At 35.5% G+C, this 25,214-nt stretch overlaps 1 protein-coding gene across 1 annotated transcript in view; it reads right to left on the reverse strand.

Annotated features, from left to right (window-relative positions):
* The window catches only part of METTL15 (methyltransferase like 15), a 100,717-nt gene that overhangs the window by 33,436 nt on the left and 42,067 nt on the right, over positions 1-25,214 (reverse strand). Inside the window, exon 3 of the mRNA XM_009288865.2 lies at positions 24,751-24,887. Within this exon, the coding sequence (XP_009287140.2) occupies positions 24,751-24,887 (137 nt within the window). The remainder of the gene's footprint in view (positions 1-24,750; positions 24,888-25,214) is intronic.

Genomic DNA, 25,214 nt, shown 5'->3' on the forward strand with positions numbered 1-25,214 from the left:
AAGCCAAGCGTGCCTCCCCAGTTCTCTCTACCTTAAGCCTTCAGCCCCTTTCTACATCCTACAGAAGCTACCAGACTGACCTGCAAGCATGACTCAGCTGTAATTACATTAAATTCTAATAAAGGCTCACGCATTTGATAAGGCAGCCTAGCTTAACCCCTGCCTCTCAAATACAGGTGTACAGCAAGCAGTCAATCTGCAGTGTGGCTCAATAGTATGTTTTGTGAACTCTGAGTGCAATAATTCATATTTTTATGGTGTTGTTTTTGGAAAGCTACATTTAGTAAGTTATAAAAAAGATCTCTTCCTTTATTTCTATATTGAGAAAGAATCCTAATTGGCTAGAACCAGTCATAAAAATTTAACCATGTTTCTGAAAATACGAGTGCCAAAGGGTAATGCATCGCTAATGGTTGCCAGTGGAATAAATAGCAGTTCTGACGTCAAAACTTTGTTACACTCCAATAACTGGCTCACTTGGGGTTTCAGGTACAGCAAGTTACATGTCAGTTTTAAATAAAGTTATAAAAATAGAATACATGGTGAACCATATTGTCACTATGCAGCCCAAAACTACATGATTTATGTCTAATAAAATGTGAACAAAGGTGATAGATGGTATAAAAATAGTATATTCTACCTCATAATATCCTCTTAGTTGGATTTGAGAGGGCAAAACAAGGCAGACATTATTTCTCTTTCATTTTTCAAAATGTATGGCCAAAGCTAGAGTAAGCAATTTCAAGTGAAAGTGACATTTTTTTAAACATTTATAGTACCTTTACCCAAAAGACAGTCTAGTAAAATTCAAGTTGTAAAAATCTGCATTACGACAGATCTTTGATTCCCTCTCTAATAAACACATTAAGTAGCAAGTGGCTTTCCCTCTCCTTTCAACTCCGTCTATTGAACAACTATTTAACAAAATACTCTCTCTACATTTAATTTTGTAAAAAATGCAAATCATGGGCCATGCTTGTATACCTGCGAGTTTACAGGTTCAGTGATGCAGCCACCCAGATGATAGACAAAACTATGGTGCATGTGTGGAGCTTAATACTTGAATCCTTCCAGCTACGCCTACACGCAAACGTAGGTTTAGCTGTGCAAACTATGGTTGCATCCACAGGGAAGGGAATGGACAATACTCTTAAGGTAACACACATGGCTAGAGATAGAAAGACTGATCTGAGAGCAGGTTCCCCAAACTGCTATCTGGGATCCCACATAGGTAAGACCAGACCATCCTGATCAAATGCTAGCATTAAACATTACTAATATTTTCCTTTCTAAATTTAAGTCTGATCATACAATCTTGCCAAAATATAACCATAAATGATAATATTTTCCATTTCAGGATAGCTGAAATGCTATGGGACTTCCACAAAAGAGATCATATCACGTCCAAAAGTGAGGTTAGAAGAAATAGGCTGTTTTGCCAAAATTTTATGATCATTTAATTGAGCACATCCAGCAGCTCACAGTTCTGGAGCTGGAACTTGAAGTGTGATGACAGTGTGAGATGCAGCTATGATGAGGATTTGGAAGGAGGTAAAAGCTGTCCAGCAATTAAACCCTCTGTCACTTGGGTACAAAATGTACAGTATTCTGAATATTGCTAAGGAGGAGACTGCAGGTCCCCTAAGCCTCGCCCTGGGATTTGTCTCTGGAGATGCGCTTTTCAAACATTGTTGCACGGGGTCATCCTCCTTTGGTCAGGTTATAAACCTCTGAAAACTGCCATTTCCTAATTGCATAGATGGTTCAGCTGTGGCTTACAAAGGGCTTAAACTGGGGGAGGGGGCAGGAGGATTGATCTTCCCCAAACATACTCTGAACTAGAAGTGAAAAGGATATTTCCTGCCAGTATTCACAGAGGTCGGGGGTCCATGGTGCTACCCAAACAGTAAGGAGGCTGGTCCTGAGATGGTGCTCCCCCCCTTCCCTTCAGCAGGCAGCTTGGGCAGAGCCTGTCAACTGTTCACACAGTCACTAATACATCTCTTTCACTTGAATAGCAAATCTTGTTCATCTCAACTAATTTCTGCCTTGAGCACCTGTTTAAGTATTCCTGGGAGAACAGGCGTTATTTCCATTTCAGAGATCAGAATGTGAGCTAAGTAATTTAAAAATTTGTACCACGCTCTGCATGTCTGCAAATATACACAAAAACTTTCGTTCACAATTAAAAAAATGCTCAAGATGTTGCTCCATGAAAACATGCAGCCAAAATAAATCCAGTTCATCTGTAGCCCCTGTAGAGTTTACCAATCTTTCTTTATAAAGTTTAAGAAACTGAGTGTTAGACTTGGCATATGTGATCATTTACACACTAATTCAGATGATACTGAATAATAATTAAAATAACAATATTAACATTTAACACCTGTTCCTTTCAAAAAGAAAAAGCATTAGGACAGTTAGCACCAATCTGAAGAAAAAAAAGTAACAGGGAAAACACCTGCCAAAAGAAATTCTTACATATTGATTATCATGAGTACCCAAGGTGTGGCAAAAAATAGCTTACTACATATACTTCAACGTTTTCATTGCTGAGCTGTCTACTCCATTTTCAGTACTTGATCTTGAGTGGAAGAAAGGTACTGGAAGCAAAAACTGTCTGCAAGTACCTTTTAAATAGTAAATGGCACCCTATTTATATATTGCAAGCATGTTTTTTTCAGCTGCAAAACAGCCCTAATTTTCCAGTAGGTTTTTCCCTCCAGTGAGTAGCAGCAAATGCTAAAACGAAAAAAAAGAACAAAAAGCAACACGCAATAACTGCCCTTTCCAAGTACAATGGACTACGAACAGTAAATTTCTTTTCTAAAGATAGGGCAGCTTTTAATCCTTTCAATAAAGATGACTTTTTTACTTGCCGTATTCATTTAAATTGCAGCACACATAACTTTGTAATGTTTTATTTTCTGACCCTGGAGAATAACCATTACATTTTAAACACACCATTGTTCAAAAACACAGACCTAGTTTTGTTTGTTTTGCTTTAGCTTTTTTTCCCCCCCTAATATCAGCTGGTGCACTTGTCTAGGCTGGCAAAAGGAAATTAATCTCAAGAGGGAACAAGTGTTTCAGCCACAGGTTTTTATGAAGAACAAACAGCCCGAGTGGTGACAGGACCATCTAAGACTGAGCTTGCCGGGGGCAATGGTGAAGCAATGCACATTTGCTGCCTTGGTTATGTCCCCATTTTTATCAGTATGTCTAATCTTGTGCTACATTGAGATTTCTACCTTTTGTCTTCCCACTGGGGAAATACAAGTTTAAACCCTTTCTTATATGATAGAAGCGGGAAAATATCCTGTCACTATGAATAACATTCCAAATACTTAATTTGTTTAAAAGCTATTAAACAATTACCATTAGAGAGGACAAAGGAAAGAGCTCTGGAGCAGCACGTGGGCAGGAAAGGCGTTGGTCCCTGCAGCCTTGACAGCGTCCCTCCTTGCGAAGGACTGAGCGGGCAGCTCTACACCATACACGTCCTTCCGCTGCCCAATTACTTGCATCTTTCATGCCACTGTGTGATGTCCTCTTGCCATCACCTGATACAGCCCAGCAAGGAAGCTATACTGTAACTTCTTGCAAACACCACATGACTCAAGAGTCCGAGTTTGGCAATTTCAATCAATTCTTTCAACTCTCCCTGAGTACTTTCCAACAAAAGCCAAAGAAAATGCATAACAACCTGGGACAATCCTTGATTCAATAGTGCAAGGCAAACACTCAATCCAAAATAAAAGCATATCTTAAAACTCTAGATGACTTCACAAATCAGACAATAAACCAAAATGAACAGTATAAAAGTTGACAGAACATCAACATGCTGAACTAAGAGACAATCCCTTGCGAAGTTGCTCCACTTCAGTTTAAGTTCAAGCAAAGACTTCAGGCAACTAGTCCATCTTCTGCTCAGTACATAAACTTCTTCAAAATAAGGCAGGTTTATTTTGAATATATTAAATAAGAAAGCCTTCCCAGTAGTGACTGCAGGGGGTTAACAAGGTTCTGTGGACAACTTCCAGACTTTTCCAGCTTTTCCACATGATACATGCTTAGCCTTCTACCACAAATATGAGAGTTCTTTCACTTTGGATAGTGGGTCATCCCAGAAGTATAACCACTTTTAACTATAATTAGCAATTATAGTACTGTTTTTATGGATGGAAGGCATTCCTCCTGTCATTTCCTTTCTCTTTAATGGAACTCAAAATTTAAGTGAACATCACAGATGCCAATCATATAATTTTCAAAAAGAAACAAAAAATGCCATCTATCAGTTTTGAGACCTTCACTTTGCTTTCAAAGTTCGTTATTTTTTAATACTTACAATACTTAGGAATCACTTTAATTTCTTTTTTTCTTATTTTAAATCTAAGAGATTTTTCCCTAAATAGGGAAGCAACTATTAATTTTGTTAATAAGGCATCAACATTTCACTACGCTATTTTATCACGTTAGCTTTAAGACAAAATTTCTTGTATTTTCCAAAGTACCTCCCACATCAAGATTTCCCCTGATGTTCCTAATAATTTTTTCAGGTAAAAGAAAATACCCTTTAAAGAAAATATTGACCAAGTTTTCAATACATCAATACATTCTCTCTATCCATGTAGACATTTAATTATAAATGTATTCTAATCTTAAAAGTCCAACAGAATAGAGACGTACAAACCTTTGTATGTATTTTAGAGTCCCTACTTTTAGGATGAAATAAGAAAAAACACTATTGTGTACTCACAAATATCAGAGCTCTGACAATACACAAAGATATGAAGTATAGCCCACATCTCTAATACTTGAGGCAAGATGATGACCATCATTAGCCCATGGAAGTTCATATGCTCAATTCCAGCACTCGCTCACGTTGTTTTTCAAGGTCATAATCCAAAAAATTCTTTACATCTTTTATATAACAGCTTCTAATGCTATACAAAGAGAGGGAGAAAGATGTCTGACCCAATTATAAATAGGATACAGGCAAGACAGTACCAAATATAAAGGGTAATTCACTGATCTCTTGCTTCCTCACTGGGGAGGAAGCAGATTTAAGGAGACAGGGAGCATAAAAAGATAATATGAAAAGTTTTAAAGGATTGCTTCTAAAATTAACAATGAATTTAAATCCATGTCTGTCCAGACAACCTATTCCATGTTTCAATGTTTCAGTTTTTATTTTCGTTGGTCTTTATGCGATGCTCTGAGAAAAAATAACATTACAATCTCAATTGAATGGTTATAAGGTAATTATTTCCCCAAGTACAGAATTTATAGTTTTAGCGCTGCATCTTCAGAAGACTCCAAAGAGAAAAAAAAAAAGAAATTAAAGACTATCTATAGCATGCAAAGTGTTTTTAAAATCAAGAAACATTCAGAAAAACAGAGAAAGTTAATTTTTTCTGCGTTACCACTCTGAATGCCAGTACCCAGACACAAGGAATAATGAGCAATTCCTTATAATGCAAACAAGAAGGGAGATCAGAACTTGGTGAAGAAATGAAGACTTAGTAGCACCCTCTCTCCTTGCATTGTTTTCATGGCTTGTACATTAAGGACAAAAAACTTGGAACAACAAATTGAAAGATCAAGTTTAAAGAAAACTGAGAAAGGTTAACTTCAGATTCAGATGAAGAAATCAAGTGGCCAGACTCGAAAGACAGATTAAGTACTCAGGCAGTGAAGGAAGATCTTGATTAATAAGTTTAACATAAAATCCGGTTTTCTGCATCCTGCTTTTCTTCTGTAATTGCTTGTTGTTGGAAATCTCTATTATACCCTAATTTTTTAAGACCTCATTTTCTGAGACAGGTAAAGAAGTCTAGCTGTTCCATTTCTAAGGGGCAACCATAAGAGCATTGCAATTATTGTCGAAGCAACACACTCCCCATACAAGTTCAGGCCCTCGAGGTCTGAAAGTCTGATTTGAGTCTGCTAATGTGAGCACTAGGTTTGTGGAAAGAACGCCTTCTTAGCAAGGAAGAGGAAAACAGGGGAAGATGCCCTTGATTTGTTGAACCTAAAAGACTCCTAAAACTCTCGAACAAAAGCCATGATTGACAACAATATTGTTCTTCTGCAAAATAGCCTAAGAAAGGTATGATTTTGTTCATGCTGAAGATCAGTGCCTGAATTCTGGTGTAAATTCATCTAGGACCACTGAAACCACATAAATACACAGTAATAAGCCCATGTTTAATGCTCCTTTCCCAACCTCCAATAAACGTACAGTGCAACAGAATACTCTACTACACAAGTTTGTGAGGGACAAAGACAACACAACAAAAGCTCTGAGAGCAAACTGCTAGAAAGCATTCATTTTATAATTATGAGCCATAGCATGAGCAAAGAACAGACCAAACCTTGCAACCAAAGTTCCTGTTGACTTCTCTTAAACAGAAACAGGGTGAGCCAATCTAGCTAAGAGAAACCCCTTTTACTCCTAACCATATTCAACATTTTTGCATAACACCAGAAGAATGTAGCTTTACTTTGCTACACATTCACTTAATACAAAAACAAATTATTCAGCATATTGAAAATATACTTTTTGAAATGTATTTTTACTAGAAAACCACATCATGTATCATCATGATACATTCAGAAGATGATGTGACATGATCATATAAACTGCATACCCAAAAACTCTTTTAAGTACTAATTGTAGCATGCAAACATTAACAGACATTTTCAATTTATTTAGTATACAGCACAACATGCATCACATTAGCAATTTATGTACCTTCTGTTTGAGCCACAAGAGCAATTTTAGAAAAATAATGACTGCAATCAGAGGACATTTAACTGCTACAGTTTCAGCTTTTTTCCTTTTCTTAACTAAACATAAAACCAAAATACCTACTGGTTTAGCATTTAAATCATCCAGTCTCGCAATAACTGTATAGCCTTCAAAAACCTTTAAAATTAATCAGAAATAGATTATGCATTTCCAGAAAAAAATGTGAAGAAATCGCATTAACATCAGTCTAGTTTAGGAATAATGATAGTTGTCATTTTGACCTGTAGGCTCTCCAATGTTTAGTTCAAGAATATTAAGGCATTCATGCCATTACCTGTGTCTCCCAAAGCAAAGGAAATTCAAACAGCTTGCAGCACCACAGATCAAAGCTCACATACATGAAATCCCACCCTTATAAAAGGTTGGTGATAGGCTTACAAGTCATCTATGCCACCTGAACTTTCAGCAGAAAAGACTTAGGCATTGTAAGAGCCTGTAGAAGCACAGGAGTAAACTCAGCACTGACTGCAAAAAATGAGTATTTGTAATCAAATTATCTAAGTACCACTATATGAAATCTGTGAGGAAAGTTTTAGAGTAAGAAAGGAATATCTGTCAAAGTTTTGTTCAAAAAACCAGGAGTTGCCTGTGTATAAGTGAATGCAATCAACTACCCTGGAGGGGGGTGTAGTTTAAAAAATTAAAATATATCCCATCATTTCACATTCAGCAAAGTTTTGTCTCTTTAGAAGGCATTAGCTATCATTAGTTAAAATGTTTATAAGTGATTTAATCTTATTTGTAAGAATCTCTAAGTTTAAAAGGAACATATGAACAACACAAGAAACTATACTTTTAGACAGAAACCTTCAACATGGTCATGGAAATGGCTGGTTTTGTTGCTCTTCTAGTTCTGCAATATTTGAAGATATAATGCCTTCCTGCTCTAATGACAACCTCCAGAGAGACTTACGAATAACAGAAAACAAAAAAAACTTTAAAAAATTATATACTCTGACTGATATCCATTGAGTGAATGTTCTTGAGAAAAAGCCATACAGCAACATTTGATAAATTGAGTAATCACTGCATTAAATATAAAGAGGAAAGTTTAGGTTCTACATAAAATTACAACAGAAAAATCATTATTTGAATTGGTTCTTTGTATTTCTTACAATAAAACAATTTTTATACTATCAAGTGCAACCAATAAACTAATACTTATTTTGACTTCTATAATTTATTTTCTTTGTTCATCAGCATCAATTGCACTACAGGCTCCTGCTGTTTATTGTCCTGGTCGATTTTAAGCCCTTAGGTGACTTGTTAGCAAATGATTTGGAAATAAAAAGTGACGCAAAAAGCTGCGTAAATCCTTATTAATCGTTAACTCATTCTACCTTCAAGCGACCTGCAGTACCTCTTAAAGTTGATTACGGGACAGAAAGACGTCAGAAAGCCAAAACACTGAGAACATTCTGGTTCTAGTTAAAGGGTGCATTTTTTTATATAAAGCTCTATTGAAATTGTCATTCAAGCTTAAAATATTCAAAGAGTTTGACTAAAGCGTTTTAGAGATGTGTTAAACCTACAACAGGTTGTGACTGGATTGAGCGTTGCAGTAGGGAAGAAGAAACAAAATATATTATAAAAGATTTTTTTTTTTTAAATCCAAAAAAGAAGAAAACCCCACTAGTTTAAGAACTGCCTTAGTCATCCTGAATGTTGTTGACTTAGAGTATGACCTAAACCAATAAAGGTCTACTTCACTTTTTTCTTTAAATCATGTAATTCTACAATAAAGTAAAATGTAAATATCCAGTCCCCTCTTACCTGCACAGAAAACTTTCCAAGACCACATGCTACTTTAGAGAGGGGTTTCACTTTGCAATACAGCAATGCTTACTAAGAAGCACTGAACCTTGAACCACAATTCTTTTTCTCCAAATCTTACCATAGGTGGTAAAGAAACAAAGTACCAAACTGTCATTCACTTGCAATTTTACTTTTACACAGGAACCTTAAAAAAAATCCCCCCAAAACCTCAAAGAAAAAAACTCTCAGAATTTGCTGTTTGAAAAAATAATTTTCAACTTACCATAAAGTTGCTTCATATTTACAGCATAGATTTAGGTTTTCTTTTTTTTTTTTTTTTTAAAAATTGTTGGGCAGTAAATCATTTTAACAGTTTAATAAATACTTCTGAAAAACAAGTATTTCTGCAAGACTTGTGTCCTTTTTTTTTTGTGGAAAGTTAATACCATCTCTTCTTGGGGATGCAGCATACGGGTCTGTCGTCTTTCCCTTGAAAAAAGCTCATACAACTCTTCATGGAAATAAAGCCTCAAACTGGGCAAGGTTTAGGATAGGGCCATTCAAAGGCCAATAAAAAAATACAGTTTAAAATACATTAGCAAATATTTAGGAATTGCTTACGATGACAAAGAACACAACGGAGCCTTTTCTAGAAAGCACTGTAAGCTCCTCAGTGGAAGACGTGTGTCTGTATGCACGTCCTGGCTCTGAAAAAGGAGATGCTTTGCCCCCCATTTTCCCCGATTCGTCATAATGATTTGAGGATTTGCCAGCCTTTAAGGTAACAATGCAGCTGATATTTTTAAAAGAAACAGAAGAACTCAGCTGAGTCCAGCTTCACCTCTAACAAGTATAACACTCTGCTGAGTTTAAGCAAAGTTGTCAATGACACAGCTGACAAATTAATCTTACGAGATCGTTTTAGTAATTGATGTGTTATGCAGGTTATAGTGTTTCTCCTCTGTAATAGGTTTTAAAGACAAAAATATAAATTACAACTCATATTTGTCAAAGGCAATTTAAACTTTTCAGTACTAAGAGTATTAGAAATCACATTCATTTTCTAAATGAAAAATGGAATTAAACTCTTCATGAAATTTATCACAAATGGTCTTCCACATATTTATTAAGATACAATCTGCATCCTCACACTTAACTGCTTTCTGGGAATCTGTACTCTTACAGTAAGTTTTCCTGTAAGGAAAAGGAAAAAAAAAAAAGACTGCAACAAATGCAGAAATCCTGAGCTGGATTGCACTGGGCTGCAATTAGGAACACCTAAATCTGTCTGAAGCTAAAACTGGGAAGGGATATGTCATGAAGACATGGAAGACTGGAGAATGGCACAGGTGACCTAGTAATAAATTTCACTGAAAAGGCTGAGATAGTAAAAGCCTTTGCCTAAGTATTTACTGGCAAAATCTGCTCCAAGCACCCACTATCAAAGACTAGGAGGGAAACATGCCAACACCACAGTACAGGAGGACCAAGCGAGATGGTCCCATGCAGCAGCTGGACATGTACAAGGCTAAGGGATCAGATAACACCTATCTGAAAGTGGCAAAAGAGCTGGCTGATGCTATCATGAAGCCACTCTGTCAGCTTTAAGACATTGTGGTGATCAGGTCCCTGATGACTGGAAAAAGGTCAGTGCCATGATAGCTTCTAAAAAACCATCAGGAAGGATTGTCCAGAGAACTACAGGCTGGCAGACCTCACCTTCATCACTGTGGAAGTTATACAGTAAGTCCTCACGGAAACCATTCCCCAGCACATGAAAAGCAAGACGAGAAAAACCAACATAAATTTATTGAAGGCAAAACACTCCTGACCAACCTAACTGCTTTCTAAGACAAAGTAACTGGCTCTATGGATAACAGGTAAACAGTAGATTTAATTTGATTTTAATACAGCTTTTGATTTTGATTGATTTCCTCTATTACCTTGGTAGCCAACATGAAAAGCACAAACTGAATGTATGGGCAAAAAGCTGGATTCGAAGGCTATTGGTACAATGGATCAATGTATGACTCGCACCTGGAAGTCTAACAGGAGAGAAGAGCTTCCTTCCAGAGAGAAAGCCCTGTCAGACCTGCCAGGGGAATGTAATTTCGAGTTGAAAACGTAGGTAAGTTTCAGTAACTAAAGTGTGTACACTACATATGTAGCTGCAGAAAGAAGGGATAAACGCATTTTTGTGAACCGTAATTTTATTACATATTAATCTATTTCTAATAAACTTGCAACACTGACTCATTGAGAAGCTTCCAGATTGCACCCAAATATTGACTTTTCTTTCTGTAGTTATGGTTAGAGAGAGGAGAGGACAAGACATTTTTAGTTCTGCACACTTCTATTTCTCAATGTTCAATATCTTATTAACTATGAGAATTTAGAATGGAAACACATCCCTTTGAAAACAAGAAATTCCCCTGATTATACAATGAGATTCAGTTCTTGTTTCTAGCCTTAGTAAGATAAAGGTCTTTGAGCCATGAAATCATTGCATAGAAAAAGTATAGAATTTTAAAGTTTTTAAAATTCAGTAGAATTTTGTTTTATTCATATTTCTTGCTGGCAATATATCTGAATTTATAATAAACTAGTATCTCAAGTAAACAGATATGAAAAAGGACATCAAATTAATATCAAAAGCCTACAGCAGCTTCTTTTTCAGTCCATTTGTTATCTGCAAAATATCCAAAGAAACAGAATTCAAGGTTTCCTTCAGACATAGCTTTGATGTCCTATCCATCAGGTACAGGACCATGCAAAACAAAGGAACAGATGAGACCAAGAATACCAGCATCTTCCATACATGCTGCTTATTCTGCTAAATTGCCCACAAACCTGCAGTATTCCAAATACCTGGGAACAGCAATATGGAAATTCTTTATCACAAGAACGATGTGAGAGGTCTCATCTAATTTGTACTGTAAAGAAATATTAAAAACAGCTCAAAGACTGGTCAACAGTTTCATGATTGGTCATATAATTTCTCATTACTACCAGCCATCTTAGTTAATACTATTGTTAATCTATTTGAATGTTGATAAAAAGGTTATTTTGAAGGCAAAAGAGAAAGATATTTTAGTTACATGTTTTATTTTCAGAAATCTAATTTTTTTTCCACAGCACAGTGTGCTTTCCAAACATGCAGAAATAAGATCATTCATACTACAGAAATCATAAACCACAACACAAAAATCCTATGTTAAACATACTATAAAAATAATCCTATTTGTGGGGTTCCCCTCATTACCGTGATAAAGAATACCACACTATCATTAACCTTCATACTCAGTCTTTCCTTAACTTGGGGTTTTGACACATGTAATAAGTTCATCTTGGAAACAGTAACTCTCCGCATAAGAAGAAAATTTAATGTTATATACAAAATTTTTTGTTAGCTTCAACTAAGAAGTTGCCCTTTATACTCTTGGAGCCAGTAATCCACAATGCTCCCTAAATTCCCTCTAGGTGAAATGAGTTTTCCTGCAGCATAAAGTTTCATAAAATGACAGCACTGATTATTCAAAGTGGGCACACATTTTCAGTCCTGCTAGTTGGAAAAGTAACAAGCTGCACATTCAATTTTGTTGTGACAGAATATTTTATTTAGTTTTTTTTAGACGATGAAAAGGTACTAGCATAATTTCATATATTATTAGTTCTTGGATTAAATATTACTAAATGCCAGAAGGCCATATCTTAATAGTGGGCTCACCAAGCGCTAACATCCACTTCTTTTGACAAAAGCAGACTGTGGGAAGGGTTGAATTCGGGTAAGCGTGCTCTTCCACTCCGTACTTGGATGGTCACAATTTCCTCCATCTTAAGCTAGACTGTAGTGCAAGGAATCAAAACTCATTCTGATGCTCAGTCAGCTGAATGAGATTGTTGCCTTGTCTTTTGTGGCAAATCACTCCATTCATTAGGAACAGCTAGTAGTCATGAATGACGTGAAGGAGGATGAACTACTACCTTAAACCGATGGAAAATGGGATAACATGCAGCACACGTCTTCGGAAAGGGTGGGGGGAAGAGACAATGCAGAAGTGGATTAAGCCTTCCCTGGTAACAGAAAAGTTGGCTTTTTAGCAGCTGCTCTCCCAGTTTCACAGGAATTCGTTCCTAGTTTCTTTTGAGGTGCAAAGGTGCAGGTTTTCAGGTCCCCGTGTAATCACTGGAATAAAAAAAAACCTGTGCTTTCCCAGAGATAAAGACGCAATGGCTTGGGAGAAGGGAATGCTTCTTATCCTCCTCTTTCCCGTCCCAGGCTAGCAGGTGGCACAGATCACCTTGAAGATGAATGGCCAATCTGGATATCATCGTCAGAAAGAATTTGGTTCTGTTTTCCTAACTCATATTTAAAAATTTAAGTTTCAGCAGCCTCTAACTTCTCTTGATCAATGTAAGACTGAACAGTAAACGATACCAATATTACAGATTGTTTCTGCTGTTGAGACATGACATTTGTATTATTTCTTATAAATCTGTGTGCTTCAAGAGTTAAGCCCACTTACTAGTCAATATTGGTCTCAAACACTTGCACCATTCAGTGGTGACAAGGCCACAGGTAACTTCTGTTCCAAGTTACATGTTTTCTCCACCAAGGTTTTACAGAGAAATTCTCTGAAATCTCTCTATTCAACTCTTTGCTGCTTGATCAAGCTAAGTTGCTGTATTTTTCAGGCATCCAAATGCAAAGCCAGCAATTAACTGCCTGATTTTACTTTCAGTCCTTTGAATATTCTGCACAACACTTGGCACAGCTGAGTCACCAAGGCCAAAATCAAATTAAAATGCAAATGATGTTTATTATTATGACAAGAAAAAACAGAATTACGTAGTCAAACTCAAAGTAATTCATTTTTATGGTCTATGCACTTATATACATAATCCTAATGTATCTAAGATAAGAATAATAGTATTTGAAGTACGACTCAATCAGAAAAATAATCTGAACTCCAAATAACTTCTTTATATATTTGTGTATTTCATACTTAGCTAAGTGTGAAGCTCAATACTGATACAAAAATGTGTTGACAAATTTTCATTGTTACCCATTTTCCTTTTTATCAAATTTGAAGAAATAAAATTATGAATCAGACTATCAGCTTTTTGTTTTAGTTACTTAGTAAACGACATGTTTAGCTCAAATACTAATCAGTCTTGACCTTCTCTTAGTAAGTGACAAGCACCTTTTTGTCCATACATTTATATTATCTCCACCTTCATATGAAAATGCTGGAATCTTCTACTCTCAAAAATTATAATCTATGAACTGATGAAATGTACTTTTGTCTTTATTGCCTGATACAAGGAGGAGTATTTCAATACAGTTTATGTCCTTGTTTTGTGCAGAGTGCCTCCATGCTTCCTATTGTAAATGTGAACAAAAATAAGCTAAATATACAGCTCTTGACAAAGAGCAAGCTAAAATACTAACTGTTGCTGAGAAATATGAAGATACCATATTCTCAACAGGACAAAGAGATCTGTAGACAACTAGCTACCAGGTGCAAAAAACTTCAGATTAGAACCTATGTTCTCTTCTCTTCCCTTCCTCCCTCTCATCGAAAAAAGCAGAATCTTGAGTTTTGCTGTTAGGAAAAAAATAGAAAAAAATATTGAAAGTAGTCGTCTATCAGTTTCCTTTATGAAACGCTAATTATTTTTATAAGCACCAAACTGGTTTGTAACTCTAATGAAAAAATACATATTATATATATATATTTATAGAAATATCTTTTGAGACATAAATTCTAATTAAAAACATTTTAAAATGTAAGTTCAACAAATAGAAGATGTTTTACATGTATTTTAGTAATGAAATTGTTACAAAAGTAATATAAAAGTACCTAAGTCATCTAAACACCTATAAGAAACTTTCTCATCAAAACCAAGAAGGTAGAAAACTGGCTGAAAGGAAAAGTCGATGACTCCTTTATGGATCATGTAAGATCAAAGATTATTTCAGCATGATAATTATTTACTTTAAAAAATACAGACATTTGTGCCTTTTAGAAAAAAACCTACAACCCAAATTAAGCTTCACAGAACTGTCCTCAGAAACACTCTGTGTGTAAGAGCTATAACATTAAACTTTAAAGATGTTCTGAGCACTTTTATAGCACACTGATATAGATGAATTAAAAAATCCAATATAATGGACATGTCTGAAACTACTGCTAGTTAAAGTAACACTTGGCACTGCATTCCATATGAAGTTGAGCTAGCAGGTATATACAATGTCCTTAAAAATAAATTAAGGATCTGGACATTTGTACTGAAAAGAAATTCAAACCACCCACATTCAGCTCCACGTCCTTAACCGATACCTAGAGTGGTTTTTTGTTTGTTTATTTTAAATTATTTCAGAAGCTTCTTATCCCTCTTCATCAACTTAAGAAATAAAGGTTCTCTCATTCTGTAAGAACAGTTAGCTTTTTATAGTATTCCTAGAAACACTGATGAAAAACTGTGATGGAAGAAAACCGACATTCAACAGAATGTTTCTTCACTTCTTGATCACTATCTGTGGTCTAAAAGCTGTAGTTTCTCAGGCTGGAAAGTAATTAAGCTGTTTGGCCTATACTTCTGTTGTCTAAAGATGTCTAAGATGATTTAGATAGAAGTGTAGATGATCATATTGACTGCCCTGACCTAGCAATATCTAGAACAGAGAGTATGGAAAGCAATAAAGGGAAGCAGGAATAACTCGCAGAAGCAGAATCACTTCCTGTAGGCTTTGGATGAGGATCCACTCAACAGAAAGTTTGAAGGAGATGACCATATGATGCATCTCTCAATTTTAATTCCAATTCTGTAAACAATATAAACTAATATGAAACACTATCACATGGGATATGACTCCAGGCGCCACCTTAGGATACTCACTACTGCCTGCTAGAGAATGGTGCTGCACAAATGTACCATTTAATGCTACAGCACTATAGCACAGTAAGATCAGAAAGTGAATGTATTTTAGAATCCTATTGTGCCTTAGAAAAATTCAAGGCCACCCACCCACATCAGGTTACAATCTACGGCCTAAAATTGTTCCTATTGAACCTGCCTGAAGCATGAGGCTGGACTAGATAACATCCTAAGATCCCTTCCAATGGGAATGATTTTGATATTGTGGGAGAAATTGCCTAAACCAAAGCTACCATCCAAATTGATAAATATCAATTATTCACAAAACTCTAATTTTCACTTAATATGGGAATGTAAAATGACTCGATAACTGTAACAGAAAAAACATGGAAATAAAACAGTTCATTGTTTTAAACCTAACACTTGCAAACCTTCCCTCAGAGCTTCAAATTGGCCAACATCTCTTCTAAGATTTTCCTACTAAAATAATATGACGACGCAGCTTCTCTCAGACTACTCAGATCAAAATGACAGCAATTTGTTTTCCTAAACCAGTAACATATAAAAGGGCTCTCCTGACTCATTTGACTGGAAATTACATTAAAACTAGTACTGGCACATGAGATGTTATGTATGAAAACGAAGACAAAACCCTGAATTTATGACATGACATTGAAAATAATTTTAATAATTAATATAACTATCAGGTATTTTTGCCAAAATAAAAGAAATAAATATATATAGCATTAAAAAGCTTAATAGAAACTTGTAAATAGAATGAGTCTTGATAGACTGATTAGTATTTAAACATTCTCCAAATGTTTCTATTGCTAAATAAAAGCTTTAGTGGGAATGTCAACATAACCACATGCCTTGAAACTAGTGCCGTTGCATATATAGAGGCAGTTTTTGGGTATAGCTATGTTCTTAAAAGACACCTTACTCCTTTAAGATATAACTAGTGCAAATAAGATAGAATGAGTCTTGATAGACTGATTAGTATTTAAACATTCTCCAAATGTTTCTATTGCTAAATAAAAGCTTTAGTGGGAATGTCAACATAACCACATGCCTTGAAACTAGTGCCGTTGCATATATAGAGGCAGTTTTTGGGTATAGCTATGTTCTTAAAAGACACCTTACTCCTTTAAGATATAACTAGTGCAAATAAGGACTTCTCTTTTATGTAACCAGTATATGAAATTTAAACTCAGCTACTAATTTTGGAAATGGCCTGTAGCCATCCCACCTCAATGCACGAGCTAGACAGACCTCGCAAGTTAAGTAAGAGTCAGGTCAGGACAGTATTTGGTTGCAACTGAGGCAGAAAAAAATTAGAGCTCTGAAATGATTTCGATAAATTATAGTGTTTAAATTCAGCAGATAGAGAGCTTTTCCTTGTCATTCAGTATTAAAATTCTGGTATGATACAGTGCTAAAAGAATTCTGTGATGGAGAGATACGAGATGTTGATACCACATTCATCAATCCTTAACATCCTATACCTTGAGCATAAAAAGCTCTGCTCCAGACTTCCAAACATATGTATTAACCTGCTTCAATCAATATAAAGTGCAATCTTTCCTACTGTTACTGACTATGTAACGTAAGTAAGGGCTGTTTCCTGGCTTCCCATGCATACAATAGTTAACAACTCCCACCATTGGAACTAAATACTAGTTTTAAGACCCGCTGCATGGGCAATGTTGTCACTGAGAAAAATTCTCAGTTTAGGACCCCGTTCAGCCTTTCCCATATATATGGATGTGGTGACAACTCACACTTTCACACACACACACTCTGTAAGGTGTGGTGTATGCGCCTTTTCACATCTAAGTCTGAGGAAAAGAACAAACATGCTGGAAGCTGAATCTGACCAAAGAGCCACAGTAAAACACCACTGTGTCAAAGGTATGCTTAGTACAGCCTGCTGGACAACTTGCTTATTCTAAAAACAATTTACGCTTACTGCAGATAACTCAGAAACTTGCTTCCCCCCCCCCCCAATAAAAAAAGTAAAATAGGACTTTTATATCTTAAAGACTGTGGATAAATAGACTTTCAACTGAGAAACACACAGACACTACTGAAATCGCAGGGGGAAGATCTTAAGATATTTAGACAAACTGTTGGATCCAACTCATTCAATCTTCTCAAGCTTCAGGTTGACACTTGAAGACTGGTTGTCTGCTCAACCAGTATACTCAGATTTGTCATCTTTTTATGTTACCATCTTCATGGCTTTCTCCTAGCTACATCTTTCCTAAGCTTACTTCTAATACTGAGCTACATATTCTTTTAAAGAAACACTTGGATTTGTGCATCGTTTCTCTTTCACCTCCTTTTCTAAGGCGGTACTGTTTGCCTACCTGGTCTTAAATTATGCTACATTTTGAGGATGCTTAGGAGGTGTTCATGTATCTATGACTATTTCCACATGCAATGTGCTCTGTTTAAGCCAAACAAATGTATTCTGCTTATATGAATAGACATACAGATTGAATAGATGTAAGGTATTCTCTAGATTGTGCCCTGTGTTATTTTTCCATGGGTGACAATCTTGTTAATACTTCTGTTTATCAAATATCCTATATAGAAAAACATCAATGAAACAGAAAAGAGAAAGATAAAAAGACTAACTGTACTACACAGAAAATATTGCACTGCTCAGCGACTAACTTCAATCTGTACCTTTATTCCTTAAGCAAAAGCATATTATGCACACTCTCGAGGATGGTAACTTTCCCTGTCCATAGAAAGCATCAAGAACACTTCTGATGCTCATAGGATACTAGGAATTACGTAGCACCTTCCTGTTTTAAACCATTACTTGTTACCGATCTCTATGATTAATTGTAAAAATAATTTTTGTTTCTTAGTTATAGGAGTTTCTCAAATGAACTTTTTTCAGAGCCAGTCAACAATGTGTAAATGGACTACTGTGGCTGAGGATTAACCAACCCTGCCTCTTCGCTTAACTGTCTGTGCTGCACAGTGTGATAAAAAGTCCATATATACTCCACATTGCACTTGCTCTCTACAAAATCACATTCAACAGATTTTTTCAAAAGTAAATATGTTAAACCATATTTTTAGATTGTAAAGTACTTGGTTTCTACTATGCTACTTCTTCTATAATTTGGTTTTCCCATCTTTTTGCTGTTGTCTCTCAATGAACATACATAACAAGAGTTGATGGTAACTGAGGACAGTGGTGTGGGCATGCAGGCAACTGCAGTCGCTCAGTGTATATGTACATGCATAGAAATTGTTTTTAGTATGCAAATACAGATATAAATTGTTAGAAGTTTTACAAACTATTTACATTCAGAGCAAATAAATTATTCTGCTAAAAGACTAATTAAGAATATGGTCTTGATGAAGAAGCATCAGTATTTGTTCCCATTATCTCTTGATTTAGCCAGGAAATACCCAACAAAATATTAATGAACTGGTCTTAGCATAGCACTGCATGTTAGTCACTCCATTTCAGCTCCCTGATCTAAAATCCCTAACGAAAACAATAAACTTGTCTTTCACAATTCCTTGGCAGAGATATATTATTGGTAACCGTGAGTATATGACTGCGATAGCAATTCAGAGTATAACCACAGGAATGTTAAGTAAATTAAGACGACAACCCAGTAACGTTTTGTTCAGCTAGTTAACACTGTCAGTTATGTAAGAACCTGATGCTGAGCATAAAATACAGAAACACACACGTACATTGTGAAGAACATTTTAAAAAAAGACTGAACATTGTACTATGTGCTTTTTATGGAAATGGTTGTAAAAACTTTTTTCATTAGTTGATTTTTTTTTAATGCCAAAACTGCCAGGAAAAGAAGAGTTCCCCACTTTTCTTTTTCAGTATTATTTACTACTGGGTATTGTGTACCTCAAAATGAAGAGATACTGTCTTTGTAAAGGAACAGGACTTCCTTTCCCTGCCAAGAAATTTCCCTTTCAATCAGGCAACCTGTTTCCTCCTTAACTTGAATTTAGGGAATATTTACAGGAAGAGGGAAAACTAGCACTTTTCTTTTTAAAAAGTGGGATTACACGATTCTGGCTTCCTCTACCAGTTCTGTTTCATTTTTGCTATGGTACATTCCAGTGTCACTGGCCAGTTTTGGATACAGGGTTTGTGATACTTAACCTTATATTGTGTTCTTGTAGGACCACTGAGAAGGAGTTTATCTGTCCCAGCAATACTTATGTAATAGAAACACTTTCTGAACTTGAAATTATTAGACTGCATCTGTATATGGTAAAGATTTTGCAGACCATACAATGAATTAGAACACAATCACCATGTCCGCAAAGAAAGGAAAATTAAGAAGTACACACACAAAAGATTTAATTGCAGTTTCAAGTGATGTGATGTTGGTAGTGAAACTTCTATAACTATGCTACAACAGAGAAGACTGACACTCAAACTGACAAGGTTTTAAGAAAGCACTGAAGGGCCAATTTATAAAACACTGTAAAGAGTAAAAAGGGAAGAAAAACAACTGTTAAAAGTAGACTGTTGTATGTGTTTTGTATTGCAGGGTAACTTTGAATTGGGCCCAAATTTGAACCAGGAACTCGATGTATTGAAGGATCACTTCGTATATATGAAAGCAAGCAAAGGTTTCTCGTCATTCTGAAACCTGCACAGCTGGAACTTCAGCAACAAGTGAAAGAATTCTTATTCCTTATGTTTTTCTAAGGAAACGCATTTGCGTTCGTTACCCAAATAAACCTTTTGGGGAACAAAATAAATGACAGAAGAGCACTATTTTAATATAATGGCATTTAAAGGTCTTTTTAGTGCTCTCAATTGCATTTTTCCATCTCATATTTAAGGCAACTCATTATCTACGTTGTCGGCATTTGAGAGGCAGCTGGACGTTGACAAACATGGAGAATTCTTTAGAAAGAAATCAAGCTTAGGTAACTAAATACCTTGCTTATATATAGTCAAGGCATCATTATAATGAATATGCCTTGATTGCACACTGTTAATTGTATCCCTTGTGCACTACAGTCAAAAGTTAAATAGTAGCCTATATAAATAACATATAGCAACAAAAGTATCAATACATTATGCATTCAACTACAATTCACAAGCACTTAAAATAAGCTTATTGCAACTAAAAATAGTTCTGTTTTCCCTAGAACTGAACAAAACACATTGTATTTTCCCCAGAACATACAACGCACAGCTGATTGTTCTATCCCACTTTTTCTGTAAACTTAGTGCAACCCTGAAAGCAAAACCCACAAGCACCATTCACCTCAAAATTGCTTTAGAACTACAATAAAATGGTAGTTCAATTATATGAGGAATTTTATACTATTTATCCCAACTTTTGGGGCACAATTTCTTATTCTGCTCAGAGAATTACAAAGAACATATTGTCTCCTCTGTGCAGGCTTTGCGTAGGTTTCTCATACTTACAAGCTTGCAATGATATTGGTTAATTGCCAGATTTCAGCCACCTCTCTAACCTCTCCCTTTCAGCGGGCGTGAAAGGATTTACTTGTAATATCTATTGCTACTGACTGAATTTTACCTTGTTCTCCTGGATTCTCAGCAGCAATTCCCAAGTTAGAGGCTTCCCCAGAAAGCACGTCAAAGGATTCCCACCCACACACTGAATATCTAACAGGCCCTGACCCATTTTCTCCTTATTAAAGCAGCACTACATATTTTAAAAAATAAAAATAATAAACAGAGAGGCTAAATGAATGCAAGAATTGCAGTTAGAACTCTACCCTCTCCAGATTTTAGTTCTGACAAAATCACTACCAAGAAGCAGAGACACATCTAAAATACAAACATCAGATGTATTTTTCCTCGGTGTCCTCATTCAGTGACTTACTACTCCAGCTGTCTTTCGGCTAAGTACAAGGAGGACTTCATTTATTAGTTCTGAATATAGAAAAATGCCCTAATTTAGCCATGCTTATCTCCTCTTCCAACCATATCTTCAGGCATATTTCTGCAACTTGAGCTTTAATAATCTTGTAACTCAGTGACTTAAGATATAGGATGTTTAAAAAATGAAGCCTCATAGTGAGTAACAGTTGGAACGATATGATTTTACTAAGATTATTCATGTTACCGAACCAGAATAAGCAATAGCAATTAACACTGAATATTTAGAATTGAAGTTTTTTATGGTAGGATGGGCTACTGCAAACACTACTGCAAAACTCAAGATCCGTCATGTAGTTGATATGCTGGAATTTATTAACATCCCCAATTAAACAGGTACAATATTCTGTTTTAAGTAGAAACAAAATGGCAACAGAAAATTCAACTGATGTATGACTTTCAATTTGCCCATTGCATTCACAATTTCAGACATAGTGGGAATCAGATTTTACTGGTTTTAGTTGCACAACAGCCTTTTCCCCCCACCTTGTTCCATCACCTCCAAAGGAAGTGAAGCACTTCAAGTCAAACAACCTCTCCCCAAACAGCAATGTTAAACAGAAGAGGTGAAAAAACCCCTAGAACAGAAAAACAACGGAGACATTTATACTTCTGTGCTGTAGTTCTTCAGTCAGTTACATCTACGGCTTTGCTTCTTACAGAAGGGACAGCCCTACATTTCTCTCAGCTTGCAACTGCATGCTGCCATTGCCGTTTTTGAGATTGCACAACTATTTCTGTGGCTCCCTGGTGATCCAAGGAACTATTTTACCTGACAGTAGACCTGACCAGATAAAGATGTCAACTGGATGAATTCCCTGAGCTTTTGATACCAACACAGATTTGAATTAAGCTGATAAAATTATGATAAAAGAATTTCTTTCTAACACAGTGCAGAAAACGGACAATAAAACCCCATAATATTAGATCAACCATCTTTTAATGAATACTGAAAGAAAAAATTCCATTTATGAAAGCTCCGTATCTCATAAGTAAATCCTTTATACTTACAACTGACTTGTAAGCAAACCCTAGCTTTACCTGTTATTTATAAATTATATACTTATACCTCCTCCTTCCCCCTTTTAATTTAACAATGCTTTATGCAACTGACTTCCCAGGGAAAGCAGATTAATCAATGAGCACATATACCATATACAAACATTCTTTTCCCTTAATTTTCAACATAAACTATTATGAAAAAAGATATATTTACCTTCTGAAAAAGGACCCACCTGTTCTTTCCAATAGGAAAAAGAGGAGATGAGGGAAAACACCAAAATAATTAAGAATATTGCTCTGTATCTTACAATACATATTCAAGTGGCATGCAGTCATCTTTCAGCGATTAAGACTTTTCTCTAACAACCTAACACTATGTTATTTAAGAATCCACTCTATTCTAATGATAACTTGCATCTGTAAAGGTGGACAACACTATGTCTGGAGTCCAAGTAACCAAATTTATATGATTTTACGAATAAAAATAGGAAGTGGGAGACCTCCTTTGTTTATAAAGCCATAGTAAGTTAAATCAACTGTAATACTATTTTTATTAAAGCTTATCTTTTCACAAACATAAGCAAGCAGAGAATTAACAATGTCAATAATTGGCAGAACAACATCCAACACTTGGAAAATCTCATCTACCTGGAAAATAAACTTCCTACACATCCAGGTTTGCATAGCATACTTTACAGATAAACATATATTGAATCAGAGGACTGTTCATCGTTGTCTTGTGTTGCGTGAATGTTTCTGAAAACTTTTATTAAATATAAGATTAGCTTTAATTTGGACAGGTATTTCTTCCTATGACACAAAGAACAGAAGTCTCTACAACTCCAATGACATCTGGTGGAGTTAGCAGGCTTAGTTTAAAAGAAAATGAACCTTCCTTGCCAATATTCTCCACACTATTCTGTCAAAAAGAGCATTCCTTGGAGAAATAACAGTTGAGAGAGGAATTCCACAAATTTGTAAGTATACACTGCATGTCACTTCAGCCCACAAAGAACTGAAAATTTAGAGAAATATATTTAAGTGATCTTACAGAGTAGAATGACTAGAAACCGAGCTATGCTTTCTTGTCACATGCTTACATTTTTCCCACGGGGCCTCTGACAATGGCACTTGAAGAAAGGAATGCACAGTTTAGCCTTTTCTTTTAGAAAGGGTGAGGAATACCTTCTGCATTGCTCAAATACTATTGCTGTCTTAGAACTCTTTTTTATGTGGGGAAATATGGCTAAACAACCAGGTGTTTCTTCATCCATCTCTTCCAGTTTTCTTCTGATTGGAAAGATTTGCTTTTCCTCATGTAAAAGCTCTTTTGAAATAAATACTCTGACATTTTCAACATCACAGTAATTGTCCTCTCCTTTCCTACTTTCCCTAAATTTCCTAAGTATTAATTATTTCATATTATTTAATTTTTTATCTACATATTTTTACTTGTTGGCCAAATTTAAACGGTCTCTTCCAGTTTTCTTCTGATTGGAAAGATTTGCTTTTCCTCATGTAAAAGCTCTTTTGAAATAAATACTCTGACATTTTCAACATCACAGTAATTGTCCTCTCCTTTCCTACTTTCCCTAAATTTCCTAAGTATTAATTATTTCATATTATTTAATTTTTTATCTACATATTTTTACTTGTTGGCCAAATTTAAACAGTAGCACTTTCTGAAAAGCTCATATTCAACTCTACATCTTGCACGCTTTGGCATGAATGTACTCATGCTCTGACTGGGCTGTTTCTTGAATAAAATAAAGGAACAAGAACTTCGTGTAACTAAAAAAACCTAAATTTGCATTTAGCAATTGTTCATTTAGCAAATTCAGTACTATATTTAAAAAGAAAATTGAAGCATGAGCTTTACACAGAAATAGTAACTTATTAAATTGTTTAGTAGTTTCTGAAGCCAGTGGCAAAATATTTAGCAAACCTAATACTGAATTATAATTATTCCTCATTATTTAAAGTATATTATTCCATCCTTTTTTGTTAAATATTTACCACAAAGTGTATGGTTTTGTACAACTCTGCCATCAGAATCATCTCAAAGCAAGCAGAAAACATGAATCTTTTTAAAATCAATTTTTAAATATAAAATTGGCTACTTGATGCATACTCAAAATTAACAGAGTACAGAATATGCATTTAACTCCAAAAACCTCAGAAGAACTTGCATGTAATTACTCATAAAGAAATTGGATCTCCTATTTAACGGGGTACATACAGCATATAATGCTATTCTACAATAAGTCATTAAAATCTACATATTAAAACTATAAAAAATATATTAAATTGTGTATATAATACAGTATCAACCTTATCTCGACCATATTTAAGACAGGAGAAGACAACTTACGGGTACGATTCTGAAAGCTGCTGAGCTATTTTATAAGCTGTGGGGTCCCTGTCTAGAGCATATATTGTAATGTCGTCGGCTTTCTCTAGCAGAGCTGTAGTATGACCTCCGGCTCCAAACGTCATATCAAGGAAACGCTGTTGAGTAAGAAAGACAACACCATTACCTTAGAATAGAAAAGTAATAAACCAATTGTTGATTTAAAGCTTCTTTTGCTAATCTTTCTCATATGCTGGAGGAAAACATACTGTTCGATACAGTCACAAAGCCTTTTTGGAAATATTTTCTGCAGAATTGCAATCATATCAGAGTAATCTTTTTAGGGATTGTGACTCCCCTGCCAATCCTTCCAGAACAAAAGGACAATCATTTGGTACAACCAACTGCAGCTTCATACTCTTCCCATTTCTTTACATTCTGAGTTTAGAGGAAAGCCACTTTGACTTTTTTGTTTGATTTGACTG

Source organism: Aptenodytes forsteri, unplaced genomic scaffold, assembly GCF_000699145.1.
Source record: "Aptenodytes forsteri isolate BGI_AS27 unplaced genomic scaffold, ASM69914v1 Scaffold8, whole genome shotgun sequence".
Classification (NCBI taxonomy): Eukaryota; Metazoa; Chordata; class Aves; order Sphenisciformes; family Spheniscidae; genus Aptenodytes; species Aptenodytes forsteri.